Source organism: Amblyomma mixtum, chromosome 2, assembly GCF_055824585.1.
Source record: "Amblyomma mixtum isolate Tamu chromosome 2, ASM5582458v1, whole genome shotgun sequence".
NCBI lineage: Eukaryota > Metazoa > Arthropoda > Arachnida > Ixodida > Ixodidae > Amblyomma > Amblyomma mixtum.
Window position 1 is genome coordinate 92,696,497 of NC_143013.1, and position 21,687 is coordinate 92,718,183.

The 21,687-nt window shown below is 46.3% G+C and overlaps 1 protein-coding gene across 1 annotated transcript in view; it reads left to right on the plus strand.

The window, feature by feature from the left end:
• The first annotated feature begins 9,973 nt into the window (after positions 1 to 9,973).
• LOC149360181 (uncharacterized) overlaps positions 9,974 to 21,687 on the plus strand; it is a 51,815-nt gene continuing 40,101 nt past the window's right edge. The window contains exons 1-2 of the mRNA XM_089567797.1: positions 9,974 to 10,050; positions 15,332 to 15,528. Of these exons, the coding sequence (XP_089423923.1) occupies positions 15,406 to 15,528 (123 nt within the window). The 5' untranslated portion in view covers positions 9,974 to 10,050; positions 15,332 to 15,405. The remainder of the gene's footprint in view (positions 10,051 to 15,331; positions 15,529 to 21,687) is intronic.

Here is a 21,687-nt window from a genome sequence, read left to right on the forward strand (position 1 = left end):
ACACTGCGCTATGGATCCTCATGTTGACTACCGACTAGCCCGAACCCTGATCCTTCTAACCTAAGATAACGCGACTGACTGACCGAGTTTGCGAAACACGCAAAGGGTACGGGGCGGTTACGACGGCCACGCGGGCCAAAAATTCAATAGAGATGAAGAGAGAGAGAGAGAGATTTTTCAGAAACTTTTCGTTCTCAGAAAGTCTTTGAGGATAGATCCATTCGACTTAAATAAGCGGAGGTGTAACTGAAAAAAAAAACTTCGACTGCGCAGTAAAGACACGAACTCCTTATCCTTTTTTTCTAATTTAAAAAAGCGATTAAAAACCAAGGTAGCAAAAGCATGAAGATGGTTTAAATAGTAAGGTAACAAGAGCTTGTGTGGAAAAACATCGCCGCAGATAAACTCACTGGAAGGACTTTGTTGAAGGTACGCGTAATTTTTCAACCTAATGATCTTATTCGTGCGAATATTTCCTTTCGAACCGGCACATGAAAGCATCGCTGCCGCTAGGAATAAATCGTCCTGAAGTACCTCAATTACATCATAGCTGCGTCTTGATATCATTTGCAGCGCGAATATCCATACTACCCGTGTCCTGCTTAAATGTTCCAAGAAATTCAGAAGAGCCGTATGCACAAACTCTTGGCGACAGTTTTTTTTTAACAACACGGGCGTGCATCTCTTTTATTTTCTTATAATTCGAGCTCCAGTGAATGCTTTCTCCTATTGTCACACTCCGAGGATATTGCATAAGGCTATTCGCAGAAAACGGCCTGGAATTTTATGAACAGGCGTCGTGTTGCTGCACAACTATTGTACACACTTTGCTAATAGCAGGAGTGTGCTGTCACACTTCTGGTGGGAGCTCTAGGAAAATCTTGTGGGCCAGCGTACACGCCCCTGTTGAATAAAACTTGTCCATGAGAATTTCTCACAACTACAGTTTGGTTTATTGTGGTGACAGCTGCGTGAAGACATATCACTGTCGCTTTCACAATTCCAAGTTCCTTTTAGGTCATACACATAATGGCTGGCCTTATCATCATCTTCCACACCTTAACTACATCTGCTGCGGGCAAAATCAACTGCCATGTCTCCCCAAATAGCCTTGTTCTGCGCACGCTACTCCCACCCAATCCCCGGAAACTCTCGAGCCATCTCCATCCCCTAGGTTTCGCCCCCCCCCCTTCTAAGCATGACTTTTTAGATTGAGTCTGTTATTCCAAACGCCCATCGGTTATTCAGTCTTCAAATTCAATGCATTGCCTATATTCACTTGGTCTTTTGGATTTCTCAACAAGGATGTCGCCAATTCCCATTTGTTCCCTGACCACAGTACTCTCTTCCTATCTCTTGGAGTTATCCTCCACAGTTCTGTACTACAGGCTAGTACCAGAAAAAAAAAGCTGATATATCTGTTTTACTCATGGATACTGCTAAGCTGTCATCTTCGAGTATTACCCTCATGCACGTCGCCCCTTTCTTATTCTCCTCGTTACTAAAATCCGTGGTCCTCATCAGCGGTGATTGGCTTACCTGCTAAGGATATTCTCTTAAATGATTACAGGTACCTAATTTTGGTGGTAAGTTTTCTTCTCTATAAAGATGCAGAAGGCACTACTAAGGATGAAGCACCATGTGGTAGTCACCAATGAACTCAAAGTAATATATTGTGACGAAGACGACGAAGCTGGCAGTGGCGCGGGACGGAGCGCTCGCGCTAGGCCAGCGGCCATTAAAATCATCTCTTATCCGTCGTTCACCACGCCTCATTCTTCGGTTGGCCGCCACGTTACATTTGGTGTGAGGTGCTGGGGTCCCTTCATTCAAATCGTGGTCCCGGAGCTTCGGTGCTCTGCGCCTGCCGTGGACGTCGGCCGTGAGTGCCTGGTCCGCTCCGCCCGGCCGTGCCCCAGGCCGCCCGACCTGAACCGACCTCGCCGCTCACCCCAGCCCCGTCCCCCGCCTGAACCACAGCACACGACGACCCGAGACCCGACCGACCCGAGACCCGACCGACCCGAGACCCGACCGACCCGAGACCCGATCGACTCAAGACCCACACGTGAAGACACCGCCCCCCTGCCCCTATCGCCCGGTGCGTCCACGGACCTCGGCCGTCAGCTCCTGGCACCCTCCGGCCCGGATGCTTCGTGGACCGGGACTCATCCTTCGATCATCTCATCCACTGGGAAGTGTGACGAAGATGACGAAGCTGGCAGTGGCGCGGGACGGAGCGCTCGCGCTAGGCCAGCGGCCATTAAAATCATCTCGTATCCATCGTTCACCACGCCTCATTCTTCGGCTGGCCGCCACATTACAATATAGTTGGATTTCTTTCTCTTCCTATTTCGGTTTCGATTTCAAGAGCCGAACGATGGCTGTCACGTCAAAGAGAGGTTATAGGTCACGTTAGGCACGGAAAAAGTGCTATATAATCGCTGCTTCATCGTTTTCATTCAGTAGAGTGCACAAAACATCTTTCCTGAAAAGCCGGAATGGCAACGAATATAGAAGCATCGATTATAGAGCAGTTTTTCATGCCTTACGTGACCTAAAGCCTCTCGACGTCCCACTCATCGTTCGATTGTAAAAACCAAAAATAAATTCAATTGCGAATTATTTAGCGGTCGTACAAAGATATCATGTGGTGTTCCGTGTATAATAATGCCTAACGCCTCATTACAAAGAAGAAGATAAGGTGCACACAAAAGTTAAGTGTCTGTATTCTTTTGGACCTCCAACAGTCCACTGACTATCGTTACCTGCTCTTCCTTTTGGGCACTTTTGAACAAAATTTTTGTGCATAATATTTTTCGACCCATCGTTTTTCTTTACCAGACTAAATCATTGATGGACTGCTAGGATTCGCACACAAGCGACCGCACGCGTATGCGAGGTGGATAAAATACATACGTTCTGTGTATAAAAAACTTATTTAATAATTATATGTCATGTGGAAAAATACGCTGGCTGTGCAGCCACTATAGATAATTCCTTGTAGTGTGACACCTGGATATAACGAAGTTGAAAAAAGTGCGGCATTTTTTGTTACATCCAGATTTTCGTTACATGCAATTCTCGCGAGAAGATCCGAAGGGCTAAGCAGAATGGAAACCAAATAATAAATAAATGTGGGTGAAATCACCTTGAAACTGTTCACAGGAAACCCAATTATTCGGTCAGATAGCGCGACTGCCGTGGCAGCCGCCGCCACCTCCGCCGCGGCTTCCGTAAGGCCAGAATACATGAAGCGTTTCTACGGCTACAAGTCGATCATTTCCCCCCACCAGCGTGCATTCGACACCCGGCGTCGAGGAAAACGCCCGCCACTGCCGATCTGCTTCCGCCAGGCATTGGCGCAGCACGGCATCCGGTGAGACCGGAAGCGGCAGCTGAAGCAAGCCAACAGCAGCGCAGAAAGCCCGTTCTTCCAGTTTGGCTGCCTCTGCCTGCCGTCACCAGCACAGCCGCCATAGCCGACGAGCTACGCAGTGGTTTAGGCTGGGAAATGTTATTATGGCGAATATAAACGCTACATCAGACATGAAACGTCGCTTTTAACGCGGAAGCCTTTAATGCCTCATCGTTGTAAGCAGAAGTTGTCGACAGAAAATGTCACGCTTTTCAGTTGGTCGAAACGGTCGTGACGTCACAGTGCGCGAATTTCGAAGGGCCAATTGCACTTTAGCTACTATCCATGCAGCCAGCTAAAGTGATCGTATAGTGATGCTCCAAGTTAGTGGGACTTACTTAACCAATTAGCCTTTCTAGTCAGACCAGATAAACAAATACAACAGAGTAGGAAATTTTCCGAGCTTGAGAATCGAACCCCGGTCTCCGGAGTGCGAGACGAGCACGCTACCACTTCGCCATGCCAGCTCGATGATTTGGCATGAACAAAGGCGCGTCTAGTGACTACGGTGTCTTCATTCACTCCCATCTTCCTCCCTTCCCGTTACGGCGAGGTTTAGGTGTACACCGAGATATGAGAGACAGATATATTTCCTTTCCTCAAAAAACCATTTTCAAAGGCGCGTGTACTGAATACGGTGTCTTCGTTCACTCTCATGTCCCTCCCTTCTTCCGGTGAGGTTCAGGTGTTCACCGAGATATGCGAGACAGATTCATTTCCTTTCCTCAAAAAACCATTTTCAAAGGCGCGTGTACTGAATATGGTGTCTTCGTTCACTCTCATGTCCCTCCCTTCTTCGGATGAGGTTCAGGTGTCCACCGACATATGTGAGACAGATACATTTCCTTTCCTCAAAAAACCATTTTCAAAGCCGCGTGTACTGAATACGGTTTGGTTTGGTTTATGGGGTTTAACGTCCCAAAGCGACTGAGGCTATGAGAGACGCCGTAGTGGAGGGCTCCGGAAATTTCGACCACCTAGGGTTCTTTAACGTGCACTGACATCGCACAGTACACGGGCCTCTAGAATTTCTCCTCCAAAGAAATTCTAGCCGCCGTGGCCGGGATCGAACCCGCGTCTTTTGGGTCAGCAGCCGAGCACCATAGCCGCTGAGCCACCGCGGCGGCAGGTGTACTGAATACGGTGTCTACGTTCACTCTCATGTCCCTCCCTTCTTCCGGTGAGGTTCAGGTGTCACCGAGATATGCGAGACAGATTCATTTCCTTTCCTCAAAAACAAATTTGCCGACGAGCACAGCCAAGTTCCGCCAAGGCTTGACTAGCAACCCAAACCGCAGCCTCATGGACGAGTTCAGGCGTCTAAACGAGCATCGCTTGACTACAATCACCCAGCGGTGCAATGCGATCATGGAAGCATCACAGCTTCCACTAGCTTGTGTAAATGTACGTTCACTGCCGCTACACGGTCAAGACGTCGCACATGACCATGTCTTGGCTCGGTGCAAGGTTCTCTGTCTAACTGAAACATGGATGAATCCCTTGGTGGCACCAGTTGAGATCAAAGGCTTTCACTACGTTGCAGGAGCAAGTCGTGCTTCCAACCAAGCAGCGGGAGTTGCCATTTACGCGCACCCAGACGTCAACCTAACACCGCTACAGTTTGACGACTTGCACTTTGATGTGGGGGAAGTGTGCGGTGTCAAGCTCGAGAGTGGACTTAACGTGGTGTGCGTCTACTTGTCACCTCACATATCCCAACGGGCTGGCCATGAATTCATGGGACGAGTGCTACCAAGCTGGTTCAAGTTTGGCCCAATGATAGTGGTAGGAGACTTCAACCAGGATGCCAGAACTCATCAAGACTTCCTAGATGGAATGCAGAAATCTCTGGGTCTGCACTTGTCTACTCCACGGGACAAAGCTACCACCAAGTACGGAAGCTGCTTGGATTTGGTCTTCAGCACCCACCCCAGCGTCAAAGATCTAGACTACATATCACTCCACTTCAGTGACCACAAGGCGATAGTAGTCGACGTAGACCCGATCAAACATAAAGAATTCACCGGGCATGAGCCATCTGCGGAAATCTCCCCCGACCTAAACTTTGAGGAAGTCGTGGATACAGCCGAAGTCGAAGAAGCAGATAAAGAGACGCATTAGGGGAGAAGTGAAACGCGCCTCTGAAAGTGTGTAGTTTTAATGCCCGCATTTTCTTCCCGAAGCGAATGTGTCGAAGAAAACCGCAGTTGGTGGTGTCCGAGGCTGAGCGGGCACTCAGAGGTACGCGACGAGATGCATTCGATCACGCAAATTCTTACAAATACTTAGACACGCGTGCTACAGCCAGTACATCGGTGTGGAATTGAACACTTTCGTGATTTTAACAGAAGAGTCAGCGTCGCTGCTCTCGAAGGCCTAATTGCTCAGTGGTATTTGCCACTTGTTGATCGCAATTGCTTTCGCGTCGAGGGATACGCGTGTCACGCCGCCACTTATTCACTCCTAGTATCTACAGCCGAGCGTCGTGCCGCCACAACGTTTTCTGCCGCTCGAAAATCGCCGCAAAAAACGTCGCATGTATCCCAGTCTACGCGAGCAACCGCGGACCGGCGAAATCTAATGCAACAGAGATGCGGTGACGGACACGTTATCTCAACTGCGCTCGCTCGTTCGATCGTTGACGCTCCCCTCATGTCAGTTCGTCCTTTAATTTTCAGCTAAATTTCTTAACACAGCTCAAGCTCACAGAGAGTCGGCCTAGGGTGTTCGTTAATCAAGGTCAACCGCCGCTAGGCGTTCGTTACATGGAGCTCTCAAATACACACGCTTCAATGGGGGCAGCCTTGGGCTATTGAAAAACTTCGTTATATCGAGGAATTCGTTACATTCAGGTTTAGCTGTACTGTTACATAGGCCTCTCCGACACACTCGTTTCGTAATTCCTGCATGACTGCTCAGGTTTCTAGTGAGCTGCATGCTGAACGGTACAAAAAGGAATTCGTTATATTTTGTGCTTTCATCTTGAACCTGAATAATGGTTGAATATGATGTTTAATCGAATAACCTTTACGAAAGGCTGCTTGGTGGTTTAATTGGCTAAAGCATAAGATTTTACTCATTTTATTTTCGAGTCGCTTACCAAATTACTTGTGTCAAACAAATAATAAACTTCTGTCAATATTTTCAAGTCTGGCGTCTACGGTCTTATCTATTAAAATAATATTACGTTCCTTAAATATTCAGATCTTCTCGGATGGTGAGGGATTACATATACAGAGTGGCCAGTTTTTTTGACGCAATCTCCAAACCTTCCATCAAAAGATTTGTCGTTTCGTGATCTTCACCAGCTACTTTTAGCTTCTGTGTTTCAATTACAGTCGTTCATTTCTTGTTCATAGAGAGGGTGTGTTGAATTTCCCTACAGCGGTGCTTCTGCCGCTGTTATATTGATTACTAACTGCACCGACTTTGTTGATCTCGGCTTCTGTAAGTACCTAAAACCCGGCCGGTAATTACTTTTCCGCCATTGTCTCTTAGTACGTAAATCTGATTTTTACCAGTGCTGAGATCCCTACTTATAACATTTAGGCTACCCCAATATTTAGAGCATGCTCGATTCCCAGGATATTGTGCTTCCTTGTGTCCGTTTCCTTAAGCCTAGTGATCAACTTTTTGAGTGCCGCCAGTTCTTTTCTATCTTTGTGGTTTGAAGCTGTTATGCTTTGGCGGCTCTTAATCAGTTTTTTTTCCTTAAGAGGCCTTACTGGTATCATCTTTAGATACCATAGCCCCTGGTTCTATCCCGCACTCTATAGCGATAGCTGTGAGATTGTCATTGATTGCTTGAACACTAAACTAGCCGTCCTCCTTTAAAGGAGAGCATCTGCTTTGCAGGAAAAAAATAAAGCCAGGCTTATAGGCATCTTACTTCAATATGTATTCAAAAACATGGCTTCTACGTGACGAATTAGAGCTAGCACAAAAAAAGACAACTGTATCCGTAACCATTCAAATAGGAGACAGGGCGCCTGTAAGAAGAATAGCGTAGTTCTTTTAAAAGCGCTGGTCGCATCGGAGTTGCTTCCTAAAGAGCAAGTGTACAATAATTTCAGACTTTCATGCCATTATGAGATTCAAATCTACAAATGCCATATGTGAAGCTCGGCAAGGTTTATAGCGCTATTATTTTGAAATGCTATCGTAATGAACGGGTAAATCTCAGTTTTCTCCTTGCAGCGAGAATCTCGAAGATGACATCAAGGTAAGTGACGTTTCAAACTTCCTGAACTCTCACCCGCACCCTCTCGGGCGACGTTGGATGCTGCCAAAGTACACTCCGCGAACTTTGTCTTCGATGAAGTTATTTTTCTACCTTGAAACATGCGTTTCCGTGCTGTAAATGCACCGGTGGTGTAAATCACGTCAAAATGCATCTCCCACCCGGCACTCTGCGTTGAGAAGCCTCAAAAACATTGAGGTTTTATTCAGTGTTTATTTCATTGCTTGTAACGCGAGCCCCAAGGACTTCGCATGGCTTACCAGCAAGTTTTAGACACTACTAAGCATGAAGCAGTATGGGGCAGTTGCCTATGATCACAAAATGACTTGTAGTTGAATTTCTTTCTCGTCCTATTTCGGTTTCGGCTTCAAGAGCCGAGCGATGGCTGTCACGTCAAAAAGAGGTTATAGGTGACGTAAGGCATAAAAACACTGCTAGATAATCACTGCTTTATCGTTTTAATTCATTACAGTGCTAAAGGCAGCGTTGTTCAAGACCTCGAATGACAAAGAAATGTAGAAGCATGGATTGTATTGCAGTTTATCACGCCTTACGTCACCTACAGCCTCTCTCGACGTCCCAGTCATCGTTCGGTTGTAAAAACCGAAACCGAAACAGCACGAGAAATAAATTTAATTGTGAACTCTTTAGCTGTCGTAAGAGGATACCATGTGGATTGCGTGTATAATAATGCCTTAGACCTCATTTAAAAGAAGAAAACCACCATCCAAAAGTTAAGTGTCTGGACTCCTTTGAGACCTCCAACACTCCGCTATCTGTCGCCTCCTGCTCTTCCTTTCAGGCACTTTGGAACAATAGTTTTCTGCACAATATTTTTAGAGCCATCATTTTCTTTCCCTGACTAAGTTATTGATGATGCTTTGCAAGCCATCACTTAGTTATGTAGCAAGGCAACGTCATCAGCGAGTCCGGGATTACTTATGTGGTTTCCATTGTCATTTATTTCTAACTCATCGATTACAATTCTTTGAATGTGGTGAGTAGTATTGGAGTAATCGTATCTGCTGACCTGACGCCTTCTTCATTTGGAATTGTGATTTTGTTACGTTCTGTATGCACTGCAAAGAACTCAGAACAAGCTCCTCTAGGTCCCTTAGCTATCACTACACAGCGCATAGGTTTGAACTGAAACAAATAACACGTTTGCGACTTTGGAGAATTAAAAAAAAAATAAATATTATGGCTCTGTAGCCTACCACTCAACTGCTATAAAGCGCTAGACTTAGGGGCACCGGCTGGGCGCTGTCCCTAAAACCTTCTTACATGACACCCCGAATTTATTCTGAATTCGCAAAAAGGACACCAATATTTTATATACAGTTTTACTTCAGACAGCTTGTGTATGATTTCTGCGTTCCGAATTTCAGTTTAGTTAAAAAGTTCCTTACAGTGTGGCTAATAGTTGACAGATAATCTTTCCTATTCGAACTTTCACTGATTTCTCTTTTGGATCCCTAGCGACGAAGTTTATTTCAAGCAACATCTCTTTGAAGCGTCTTGTTTTCTTTTGCTTTTTTTAAGTGAAATAACCATGATGCTTAGTTAATCCCCTTTTTGTGATAAACATCTTTCTTTCTACAGGTACTATCTGCACGTGTGAGCTTTGCATGAATAGTCTACCTTGTCACAGTGACAGTTTGTGAAATTTATTTTTCTGCGATGACTACCGAAGATGTCTATTTTAAGCTATATCATTTTGCAGTGTTGTTTACTTTTTGAGATATTTTTCTCTCGGGAAGTTAATACGCACCATGTTTTTCTTCCTTTGTGATAAACACATTTCTTGGTAAATGTGATATATACACCTGTACACTCTGCGTGGATCTCCTACCTTGTCAAAGTGGCTTTTAGGTAAAGCTGTTTTGCAACGCCGCTGGACCGCTAGGATTCGCACACAAGCCACCGCAGGCTTATGCGAGCTGGATAAACTCTGTATGGTCTTTGTATAAAACTTATTTACTTTTTACTTGTCATGAGGAAGAATGCGCTGGCTGTGCAGCCACTGTAGACAATTGCGTGTACAGTAACACCTCAATATAACGAAGTTCTAAAAAGTCCGGAAATTTTCTGTAAATCGAGGTTTTCGTTACACGCAGTTTTCGCGGGACGACCCCAGACAAGCAGCCACTTGCTCGAAGACGCTAGCCCACGGAAAAACAATATACGCTACTAATGGCGCGTCTTCATTACAGCTTCCGGAGCCGCCATCATCAAGGATGTAACACTTTCTCCCTCCGCAGGAAAAGCCCTCTGGGAGATTCAGGAGATATCACGAGAATGGCAGGGCTCCAACCGCGCCACATACATGCGATTGTTCAGTTTGTGCAGAACGTGGGCCACTGGCGGTGAGTCGCGCAGTGCGGTAGCTGAGGTAAGTGAGTTGTTCCACAATGACATAAGGACCAGTGTAGTGTGTCAGCATTTTGTGGTGTAACCCGCGCTTTCTAATTGGTCGCCAAAGACAGATGAATTCGCCAGGTAGGCAAGTGTTCTGACTATGCGGGCTGTTATAGCGAGCTATTCAGCTGTCTTGGGTTGGGAGAGTCCTAAAGGGTGCCCTACAATATACCATATTCACATTATCAATCAGGTGACAGAGAAATTCGCAGGATATAAGCAACCCCTGTATATAACCTTCATTGACTACGACAAAGCATTTGACTCTCTAGAAATGTGAGCAGCGTGCAAGCATTGCGGAATCAGGGCACAGAAAACGCATGTGAAAATAGTAGGAGACATGTATAACATATGCAGAGCTACTATACTCCTCCATAAAGTCAGCAATAAAATTCTACTATAGAAGGGTGCCAGGGAGAGAGACACGATCTCGCCAATGCTATTTACAGCCTATTTACAGAAGGTCTTCCGCGGCCTGGATTGGGAACAATTGAGGATTGTGGCAGACTGCATCGTCATCGACCCGCGCACACAAGACGACCACTGCGCATGTCTGAGCTAAACAGCTGCGGGTATAAATACCGGAGCACTTATCAATAAATCATTCATTCCTTGTTCCCACATGCTTGCGTGCTGCATGGTGTCAGAAGTGGGCGGCTGTTTTTCACCGTCGTTGGTGTCGTCAGAATAGCCTGGCTGTTTGAAGACACCCCCGCAGGAACTTTCGCGAAAACTCGGCAAGCATAGCATCGTAAATAATTCCTTCGCCGAAACCGATGGACACAACGAAATACGCCCTTTCACAGCTGGACCATTTTAGAAAAATAGTTCGGCCTGTATGCAATGGAAACGAAGATGAATGATCAAGCAAAAGAGGTTCAAGCTGCAACATTCCTGATGGCAATTGGTGAAGAAGCAAGGCGATCATAGTACACTTTCACATTGGAAATGGACGACGACAAACAAGACATCGAGACTGTGACCGAAAAGTTTGCAGCGCACTTCAAGCCAACAACCAACTTGAAGTTGAATTAATTCCGCTTTGGCTCCAGGAACCAGCAAGAGGGTGACTCGTTCAACGATTGGCTCACGGAGCTTCGGGCGCTAGCACAGCAGTGTGAGTTCGGCACATTAGAAGAACGAATGCTGAGCAGCAAAATTATTCTTGGAATCAGGGACAAAGTTTGGCAGCAGAAAACCCGTCAGACACCAAAACTGTCATAATCTGCCATGCAAGCGGACAAGGCAAGGTACGTTTCAGTGAAATACAAGACGCATGTCCTGCTAGGATACATGCAGTGAAATCAAAAGACAACGCCTGCTTTAGATGTGGTTTCGACAGTCACTAGAATGGAAACTGTCCCGCTTTGGGTAAAGAATGCAGGAAATGCGGAGGCTCCAACCATCTGGCACGTAGATGTTAAAGGCCGCATCGACAACCGCGGAGCGAAGGAAGAAACATACAAGCAGTTCAGATATCAAACGACGAACAATTGTTTCTTCAAACACTTGCGGTCAATAGTGTCGATCAGGCGGATAGTTCGTCTTCGGGAGTCGTTATCGCAAGCATGTATCTTGGGATTATTAGTGTCCGCCTTTCACATGCTTAACTGCGGTTTAATCGAATTGTTGACGTTTGTCTATCTCATTAGTACCGCGTGAGAATGGCTTTTATTTGTTATTGTCGTTTACCATGAATATGTGAAACTGCCGAAACGGCACAATTACGTTTTGCAATATTTACTTTCGGAGGCATTCCATGCGTTAGACAACAGATACTGAATAAACCTGCTGTGCTCGACTGCTTTTGCGAGGGTCGCGGGTTCGGTGGTAAGAACTCATTTCGATGACGGTTAAATGCAATAACGCGAGTATGCTCAGCGATGTGAGCGCACTTCGAGGAACCCCAGCTGGTCTACCTTAATCTGGAGTCCTCCCCTACAGCGTTCCTGATAGACTACGCTTCGCTTTGACGCGTTAAACCGCAGACAGTAATACTATTATTACAAATTAAATGAAATATAAATACATGTTTTTTTAAGGATCCGATTATTCTTAGTTGCACGCATCGGAAAGAAACAAGGAAAGGCGGACTTGTAGCGGTGGTAGACACACTTAGATTACAAAATGAATAGCGATTACACAAAAAGGCAACGCGGAAATATATGCGCTCGCAGGCGTGCGATAATGATTACGCCCAGAAAATACTACTCTAGTGAAATCTAACTGTGATGAAATGATTTTGTTACGCCGACGCGCTGAAATTGTTCTGGTTAAAAAAAAAAATGCCAATCGCTAGTGTGCAGATTCGTCGTGCTGTTCTCGGACTGCCAAACATTAAATATTCTTACTGGCAGCCTACATCTGCCTCTCGCTCCAACACACGAGGGAAGCCACAGTCACCGAAACCATAGGGCATATGGGATGTTTTTTTTTTTTCAATAATTTGTGGTATTCATCAATGGGAGCTTAATAGGGTAATTATCTTCCAGGATATATGATTAGAAAGAAAAAAACTACTACATGCCGTCAGTTGAATCTGAATTCCCAACCTCCGAATTTCGCCTCCGGTGCTCTCCCTCCCAATTTCTGCTTCGGTGGTACTTATGTGTAGTGTAACCGAACCTTGAGTGTCTTCACCGACGCCACCGTCGTCCATAGCGGCGGACGTAGTACGTCTTGTTTTAGCGCGTGTTCCACTTAAGCACGTGATCAAATTGGGAGGGGTAAGCTGAGCGAGAACCCTCACTTCGGGTTGTTTTTGTCTAAGACGAGAGGCTTATGCTTGTTGTCTGTCCTTCGTAGAACGCCTTGGCGACGGCATATGTGGAGCATTCACACCAATCCACCTCGGCTACGCTGGCTGCAGGTGGGTGGGAGGCGGAGGGAGGTGAGGTGGGTGAAGATGCATTTATAGCGAAGCTCTCGTGCGTCCATCCCCACTTTACGAGTCATAGTTGGCGCAACCGGTTGTCCAAGTAGCACAGCGAATTAAACACCACCTTGTGTGTGGCTGCCACAGGAAGGTCCGGAGCGTGGCTAGAAGCCACCTGCTAGGCACCGTGTTAAAAACACAGACACGCCACCGCCTTCGACGTGTGTGGAGTTGCGCTCAAACATCGCACGACCTACACTCGCAACCGTCTTACTTTTACTAGCAAGTACTCGGTAAGTACCCGGTTTTACAGATTGTGCACACATGTGCACATTCAAAGCCACACTCGCGTGCGCAAACGTACACACGTGCGCGCACGCATGCTCACACACACGCACACAAACACACCACGGTAAGTTTTGAATATTTGAAAAGGGAGGCGAAATTGCTGACGTAGTAAAGAAAACATTCACCATACTCTTACCCCGAGTGCGATTGGAGTTATTTTTATTGCTGTTATTTTTAATTTATTTTTATTGCCCGACCTCCTTACGCGTTATTTTACTAGATCGAATTAAGCCATCTCGGCATTAGGCTGCAAGTTACCACCACTCCCTTACTCCGGCCACTCATAAAAATTCCAGAAAGCACTTATGTGACAAAAGGGCAACCAGTCAGGAGGTTGAGCTTATAAGCAGCATATACGTTCTGAGCAAAATCGCAGCTCTCTCAACAGTGACCCCGCTGAACGCGGTGATTGATCATATTGATTCATCATGCGACTTTCCCACTCGCTAAACAGTTTCATTAAAAGGAGAAGATCACACGGAATTCCCGGATCTTTCATCACATGCAGAAATCTTATAGTGCGTGGCGTGATCTCAATGTCTTTTTCAAGAGACTGCTGAAGTGGGCTATGTCTCAACCGAGCATATCATCACAACACAAATAGTTGGTTCATTAGTTTGTCGTTGCTCGTACATGCAGCAGTTCACTGATCATAGCAAAAACGTTTGAAATCTAAAAAAGGTTTTGGCTGCCTATTGGATCTACATCTGCTGAACTCGCTTTAATACACCAGCGTCAAGAAAAGCTAAGTAACGCTGCAGGTATAATATGCACAGGAAGTAATGACCGATGAGAACATTTACTAGGTGGCCTCTGGAGAGGGCGTGCTGGTATTCTAAGTAAAAGCGAAAATTGAACAAATTGAATGGCTCAGCACAAAATTATCTCACGACTATGTTCAGGAAAGACAGATGAGCATCCAAGTAGCCTAATAAGCACAGCTGTCAGAAAGTGGTGGTTTGCGCTAGAAAAATAAATCCTGAAACAATTTGGTGAAAAAATGTGCAAGACATATTCTCCAAACTCTATCAAGATACCAAGAAATTCTGCCAACACATCGGCTGCCTTTGACAGCGCCCTAGAAAAGTCACAGAAATTTTATGCAGCGCATTGACGTTCATTCTTTTACAATGCAGCGCACGTGACAGAGTAGCGACGCAACGTCGCAATGAAGACTCCCCAAATTTGTGTCCGTTCGCACACTAAATGCTCCCATACAATCCAAGCCTGCTTTTTAATCATTTTGTTTTTATCAGAACAAGACATGGGGACGACATGAATATAGGACACAATCCTAATTTTACTGTGTACAAGTAAGGCACCGAGAATGGCTGTGTTTTTGGAGAAACTGATCTATAAGTGGTTGAGAAATACAACAGGAGTTACAAAGGCATTATAGAACAGGTGATGTCAATAAAATACATTTTGTTAACCCTTGAGATGGATTTAAGAGCTGTGGGTGCGAGGGGGGGGGGGGGGGGGCGGGGGGGGGATGGGGGCGTTACCTGCAGGTCGGATTTGGGGTTGTCTGTATTTACCTAGTGTACACCTAGTATATGTCTTGTCTGTATATACCTGCCGATACAGGAGAGCTTTCTCTCATAGTGGGCGCATGCGGCGGTCCTGACGGCTCCCGCGTAAGTACTCTGCGCACGAGAGAAATTTCCTACTGACACGAGCTTCAGCAGATGCATATTACTCTCACGACGGGGTCTCAGAAACTTCAGAAGATGAAGGGTTTTGTACATGCAAAATCCATCATAATCCTCTGTGCGTGGCAGTGAATGTGGCGGCTCAGTACAGGTGTGACATCTTCACACTCTAATTTTTTTGCCATCCTATCTCGTCACCGGGTTCGATTTCAACCTAGGCCCTTGGGTTCCTATTTTTATTCTAATGATGACGCCACATGCCTAGCGACGTAAGAGGGTCCGAACTTCAACCAACACATTTTGCTGACACTTCCGGCGTTATCATAGCCATCTAACGCTTTCGCATTATAATTTACGATTATTTCACGATTTATTCTCAGGCAAACCGATAACACGACAAGGGGTGCGTGAACGAAGCACGGTGCACACCACAGGCATAGGTTACTTGGTAGAGATGCGGGCGAGGATCGAAGACCGGATTGTCTATTCGCCCTTTCCCACGGTGGAAATACCTTGCTGCTCCTTCTACGACGCTGTCAAGGACGCGTTGCGGAAAGATCCGGAAAAGCCGGCGCTGGTGAGTACATACTTTGTTCCCTTATAAAATAAGGCATGAATACCTCTACGCAGAAGGAAGAGAAAGTTTTTCATGACAGTGAAGTCTCTTGACAGCATTCTGTGGTCTGCTTGATGTCAACATTGACGATGCTAACGGCATATGTAACTTGAGTAATCACTTAGACATTGCACATTTTTTTTTTATGGGGCGCGTGTTTTTCGTATTCGGTTCTCAACAGCTTTTTGTGTGTTTCGTAGTCAGTGCACTGTAGCCGATGTCCGCTGAAACATGGCGCCAGAGCAACCAGGATGGAGATATCACAGACGGACTGGAAACGAGCGACCGTTACAGAACTAATCAGTGCAAAGAAAAAACAGCCTTGCACACCGCATGTTGTTTCAGCTCCTTTTGGAGATGACAACGTTTTCGTCCCTCTCCTGTAGACTTCGTTCTTGCAAGACGCACAGCTTCCCAGATAGTTTGCTTCCGTCATCGCAAGCACTTCTGATTTTAATAGGATAATGCGTGCTTGATGGTAATCCTCTATGAAGGAAACTGTCGTGTTGTTCGAATGTCTCTCCAGAGGATACAATCCCTCGGCCTGTGCGCTGGAGTGGAAAGTGTCAATGTTGTGCGCGTAAGATGACAAATAATCAAAAGTGAACTAAGAAGAAAATCTGAAGCTTCATTGCCCATTAACGAGTTAGCGGTAAGCGGGAAAGTAAGGGTAATCAGGATGTAACTACAGAACAAATACTCGGAGGTGAGCAAACTCTCTCAGGAAACGAAAGATCGGATTAAGAAACAACGAAGCAAGAAGGCGTTCAACCCTACACACAGAATAGAACTGCAGGAAACAAGCTGTACGCGTTAAAAGGAAACGAGAGCAAATTCATTAACAATAGGATAAGGCAGTTAAAGTAGCAGAAAACTTCGGTACAGTAGCCAATGTAATCAAAACGTAAATGACAGAGGCATTAGAGCGCAGCAACGAGACAACCCTCCAGGGACGAAAAATGTACAAAGAAGAGCAATGCAAAGGAGGAAAGCAGCAGGCGAGGATCAAGTAATAGCAGATCTATTGCAGACGGAAAGCAGATTGTGCAATGAAAATCAGCCACCCTATATACGCAATGCCTTACGTTGTCGAGCGTACCAGAAACTTGAAAGAACGCTGACATGATCCTGATTGATAAGAAACGAGACGGCAAGAGCTTGAACAATTACGGAACGCTCAGCTTACTGTCCGTTGCCTAGAAGCTATAAGAAATGTGGCAGATCGACCCAGTTGTGCAAGTATGACATTTTTCAAACCGCTAAACCAACACGGGAGAAGAAAAGACAGTGACGAGTGGTATTTCAAACTGCTTTATTTTGTGAAACCGCAAGTACTTCGTAGATTTCCCCAATACCATGACAATGACAGCACACCTGCGCGATAACTGCGCGTTACCAGTTACCAGTACCCATGTTCGGTATTTCGTTGATATACTCAGAAATGCTAGTTTTTTGTGAAAATTAAATAGCTCGATTAATTGAAGTACTTCGCAGAGGTGCTATTCTCTCTGCTTCGAAAATCTTCCGGGTCACCGCAGTCACGGACGTATCCTCCTCTCCCCGTTGTGCCGCCACTCCCTAACCGCGTCTCTCCCACCGAGCGCCGAGTCATACAAAAACAACTCAACGACATGCTGCAGCACCACGTCATTCAGCCTTCCACCAGCACTTGGGCTCTAACAGTCGTCCTCGCTAAGAAAAAAGACAGCTCTATTCGCGTCTGTGTCGATTACCGAAGGTGAAACAAGATCACCCGTAAGGATGTTTACCCCCTCTCTAGGATTGACAATGCCCTCGACTGTATCCACGGCGCCGCATTCTTTTCTTCTTTAGATTTACGTTCAGGATGCTGGCGGTTTCCCATGGCCGCATGTGACCGCCCGAAGACAGCCTGTGTGACTCCCGACGGATTATATGAATTCAATGTCATGCCGTTCGCGTTGTGGAAAGCCGCGGCGACATTTGAACGCATGATTGACGCCATTTTGCGCGACTTTAAATGGTAAACCTGCCTCTGTTACCTGGATGACATTGTTGTCTTCTCGCCTGACTTCTAAACGCATCTTACCCGGCTCGAAATAGTTTTGAAGTGTCTCTCTGACGCTCGACTTCAACTTAACTTGAAGAAGTGCCGCTCTACCGCCAGCCAATTGACTGTTTTAGGTGGCTTAGTCTGCAAAGATGGTGTGCTTCCTGACTAGTCGAAATTGCGAGCTGTTGCCGATTTCTCGAAGCCGACGACTGCGAAACAACTCCGCAGTTACATTGGCCTATGTTCTTATTTCGGCCACTTTACACGGAACTTCGCTTCAGTCACCGCGCCCTTAACCCGCCTTCTGACCACTAAGTCTCAGCTGTCTCACTGGTCATCGGACTGCCACCAAGCCTTCAACACACTGCGGGCTCTTCTAACCTCTCCGCCCATACTGCGACATTTTGACCCCGCCGCACCCACTGAGGTGCACACTGATGCCAGCGGTGCTGGTCTCGGTGCTGTGCTCACTCAACGAAAAGACGAATTCGATGAATACGTCATCGCGTATGACAGTCGGACTTTAACGAAGGCGGAGACCAACTACACAGTGACGGGAAAAAAAGTGTCTAGCCGTTGTCTGGGCTGTTCACAAATTTCGCCCTTGTATGGCCGGCCGTTCGACGTCGCCACGGACCGCCATGCGCTGTCTTGGTTATCATCATTCAAGGATCCCACAGGAGGCCGCCTTGCTCCATGGGCTTTCCGACTCTTAGAATTTGACATCCGTGTTGTCTACAGGTCTGGGCGGAAACATGCTGATGCAGATGCTTTGTTCCACTCTCCTATCCCGCTACCCAACTTCTCTTCGACGCCTTCATCATCCGAGGCTCTGTTGTCTTCTCTAAGCTTCAGCGACGTGATCTCTGAGCAACAAAAAGATCCCTGGATCACCTCCCTTCAGGCTTGATTGTATCAACCTTCGCCCCTTTCAGCGCCTCGAGCTCTCCGTCACCAAGCGCCCACTTTGCCGCTCGAGATCAACTGCTATATCGCCGCAACTACCTCCCCGACGGGCTAATGTGGTTGCTTGTGGTTTCACGCCATCTGCGATCTGAAATCTGTGCATTCTATCATTCCGGCCCTCACTGCGCTCATGCCGGTGTATTCAAGACATGCGAACGACTTCGCCTCCGGTTATACTGGCGAGGCATGTATTCCTACGTTCAGAAATACGTCCGCTCCTGTATAGAATGTCGACGCCCCAAATCTCCTCCATGCCGTTCATCTTCTCCGCTGGAGCCTATACCATGTCCAAGCCGACCTTTTGACCGCATGGGCATCGATTTGTACAGTCCACTTCCTTACACCGCCACCGGCAATCGCTGGGTAATTGTGGCCGTCGACCACCTGACACGTTATGCAAAGAGAGCAGCGTTCCCAACCGCTAGCGCCGGTGATGAAGCCATTTTTTATCTGCGTCACCTGGTCTTACGTCACGGCGCGCCCAGGGAACTTTTGCGCGACCGGGGCCGAGTTTTCTTCTCCAAAGTTGTCGACTGTACACCTTACCACCAGTGCCTACCGCCCGCAAACTAACGGTCCCACTGAACGCTTCAACCGCACGCTTGGAGACATGATATCAATGTATATTGCTTCAGACCACTCTGATTGGGACGACGTCCTCTCTTTTGTTACCTTCGCCTACAATACAGCTACGCCGACTACCACCGGATTCTCGCTGTTCTTTCTTCTCCATGGACGTTAGCCCTCTTCAACGATTGACACTATCCTCCCATACAGCCCTGATCTTTCCGAATCTACTCCGGTGTCGCAAGTCGCGAAGCACGCTGAAGACTGCAGGCGCCTTGCGCGATCGCTTACGTCGGTGCACCAGTTCCGTCAACAATCTCGCAGCAAGTCTCCAGCCGGTCAACACCTTCCAACCTGGCTCTCTTGTTTGGCTCTGGGTTCCTCCCGCCGCTCCGCATCTTTCCCAACAGCTGCTCGCAAAGTACCGAGGCCCTTAGCGCGTAATTCAACAGACATCTCCAGTGAAATATGTCCTCCAGCCTGTCACACCTCCTACCGATCTCCGCTGCCGTGGTCGTGAGACTGTTCACGCCCAGCGACTGAAGCCGTACTACGACCCGGCCATCTTGTCTGCCCCTTATGTCGCCAGGATGGCTCCTTCTTTGCTAGAGGGGCTATTGTGATGAAGAAGCTGCTCGCAAAGTACCGAGGCCCTTACCGCGTAATTCAACAGACATCTCCAGTGAAATATGTCGTCGAGCCTGTCACACCTCCTACCGATCTCCGCTGCCGTGGTCGTGAGACTGTTCACGCCCAGCGACTGAAGCCGTACTACGACCCGGCCATCTTGTCTGCCCCTTATGTCGCCAGGATGGCTCCTTCTTTGCTAGAGGGGCTATTGTGATGAAGAAGATGACCCGCAGTAGACCTAGACCTATGCGACTAGTCGAAGATGAGGAGGTTGAGGCAGAGTCCAGAGAGCAGCGTTTGGACGACTGCGCTTAGTGGCCACCTTTGCCAGGTCCTCCAAATAAACCCCCTTGTTACAGTACAAACTATCAATAGACCTTAATCAGTTCATGATGTTCTCGTTGTCTTCAAGACGATACTGTTTAAACTACATAAAGTTTTGGGTATGTGGGCATAGATTATATTGAGAGTAAAAAAAAAAGGAAACAAGAAAATTTCTCCCAGCCCACACGACTAAGTATAACGGGCTCCTTACTAGAGACTACGCGTTTCTATCGGTGAAGTGTCATGAAGCGTTCAGCTCTTTCCAATGCTACTGAAGATAATATTTTCTAATGCCCAAAGTCTTGAAATGCGTTTTTTGAAGCTTGTCATGCACATCTCTTGTTAATCCGCTGCATTTTCAACCCTATCGTATTGCATGAAACCTTCCTGAAAATGTTAAAATCAGTAAAACAGCAGTTTTCGACACAGGTGGAGACTGTAACTTGTCTAATTACAAGGAAGTCTTGATTTTGGTTTTCTATCCATATGGTCTACAGGGAGCAATTTGTTGCGATTCGCGGCATTATATTGCCGTTCGGGGCAAGGAATGAACCAATCCTGACAGTACAGCTTTTGTATATGAAACGGATATCTACTCATTGGGCCCTTTTAGCGGGAAAGGTAACTTATTTACAGTTTTGAAGCACATCTATGCATAGTGCATATTTACTCATTTGTTGCAAACCAATGACAGCCAGTATAAAGAAAAGCAATGTCACTCGCAAAATATCGCAGAAATTTTTCCTTTGATGACTTAACCATATTTTCAGCAGTATTTTGACATAACCTGTTATAAAGACAGGACTAGTTTTGTTTTAACTTCAAGGAGAAAATTTTTGTATTGTTATTAGAGTTTTGGTATTACAAGTCAAGGTAAAAAGCATATCAAATTAAAATTTGTTGTGGAAACAGAAAAGTTTCGTTTTTTTAGGTAAGGTATGACGAATGCCGCAACCACTTTGTCGAAATTAAGTCCTTACAGTTTCCAGGGGGTTCTTTGTTATTTTGCTACGATGCTATAAAATGGGCAGCCTCCAAATAGAAATTTAGTTACCTGATTCTTTATACAAAACGGTTTGACTCAGGAAAGCCTCAGGGAGGATTCTGCTGTAATCCGTCTATATGAACGATTGAATAAATATTATATTATTCGCCCTCTCGAAAACCGCTGTGTTTCTCCGAGATGAGTTTCTGCAGAACTTGCGGTAAGGTTTTTCCCGTCTGGGAGAATTCTATGAATCTCTTCGACTCTCAGGTGGAATAACTACATACATTCCCCATAATCCCCTCGTCTGACTACGATCAAAGCTACACCTTTCGTCATGTAACTTGATGTACATGTTCTATACCTCTGTGATTGGGTTGTTCCTTACTTTAACATTCTTACACGCTCAAATGAAACGAAAGAAGCTGCTGTTACTGCTGTGAACTATTCTTTCTTAGTTTTCTTCTACTGAACGTACGAAGCCCGTACGTGTGCGCCGAAGCTCCCCTCCGTTTTGGCACCTGCTCTTCCTAATGTGCATTGTATAACAACGACACAAAAAGAAGGTTGGAGTAGTATTTTGCAACTGTTTTTTTAGAAATTGCCTTTTCCACAC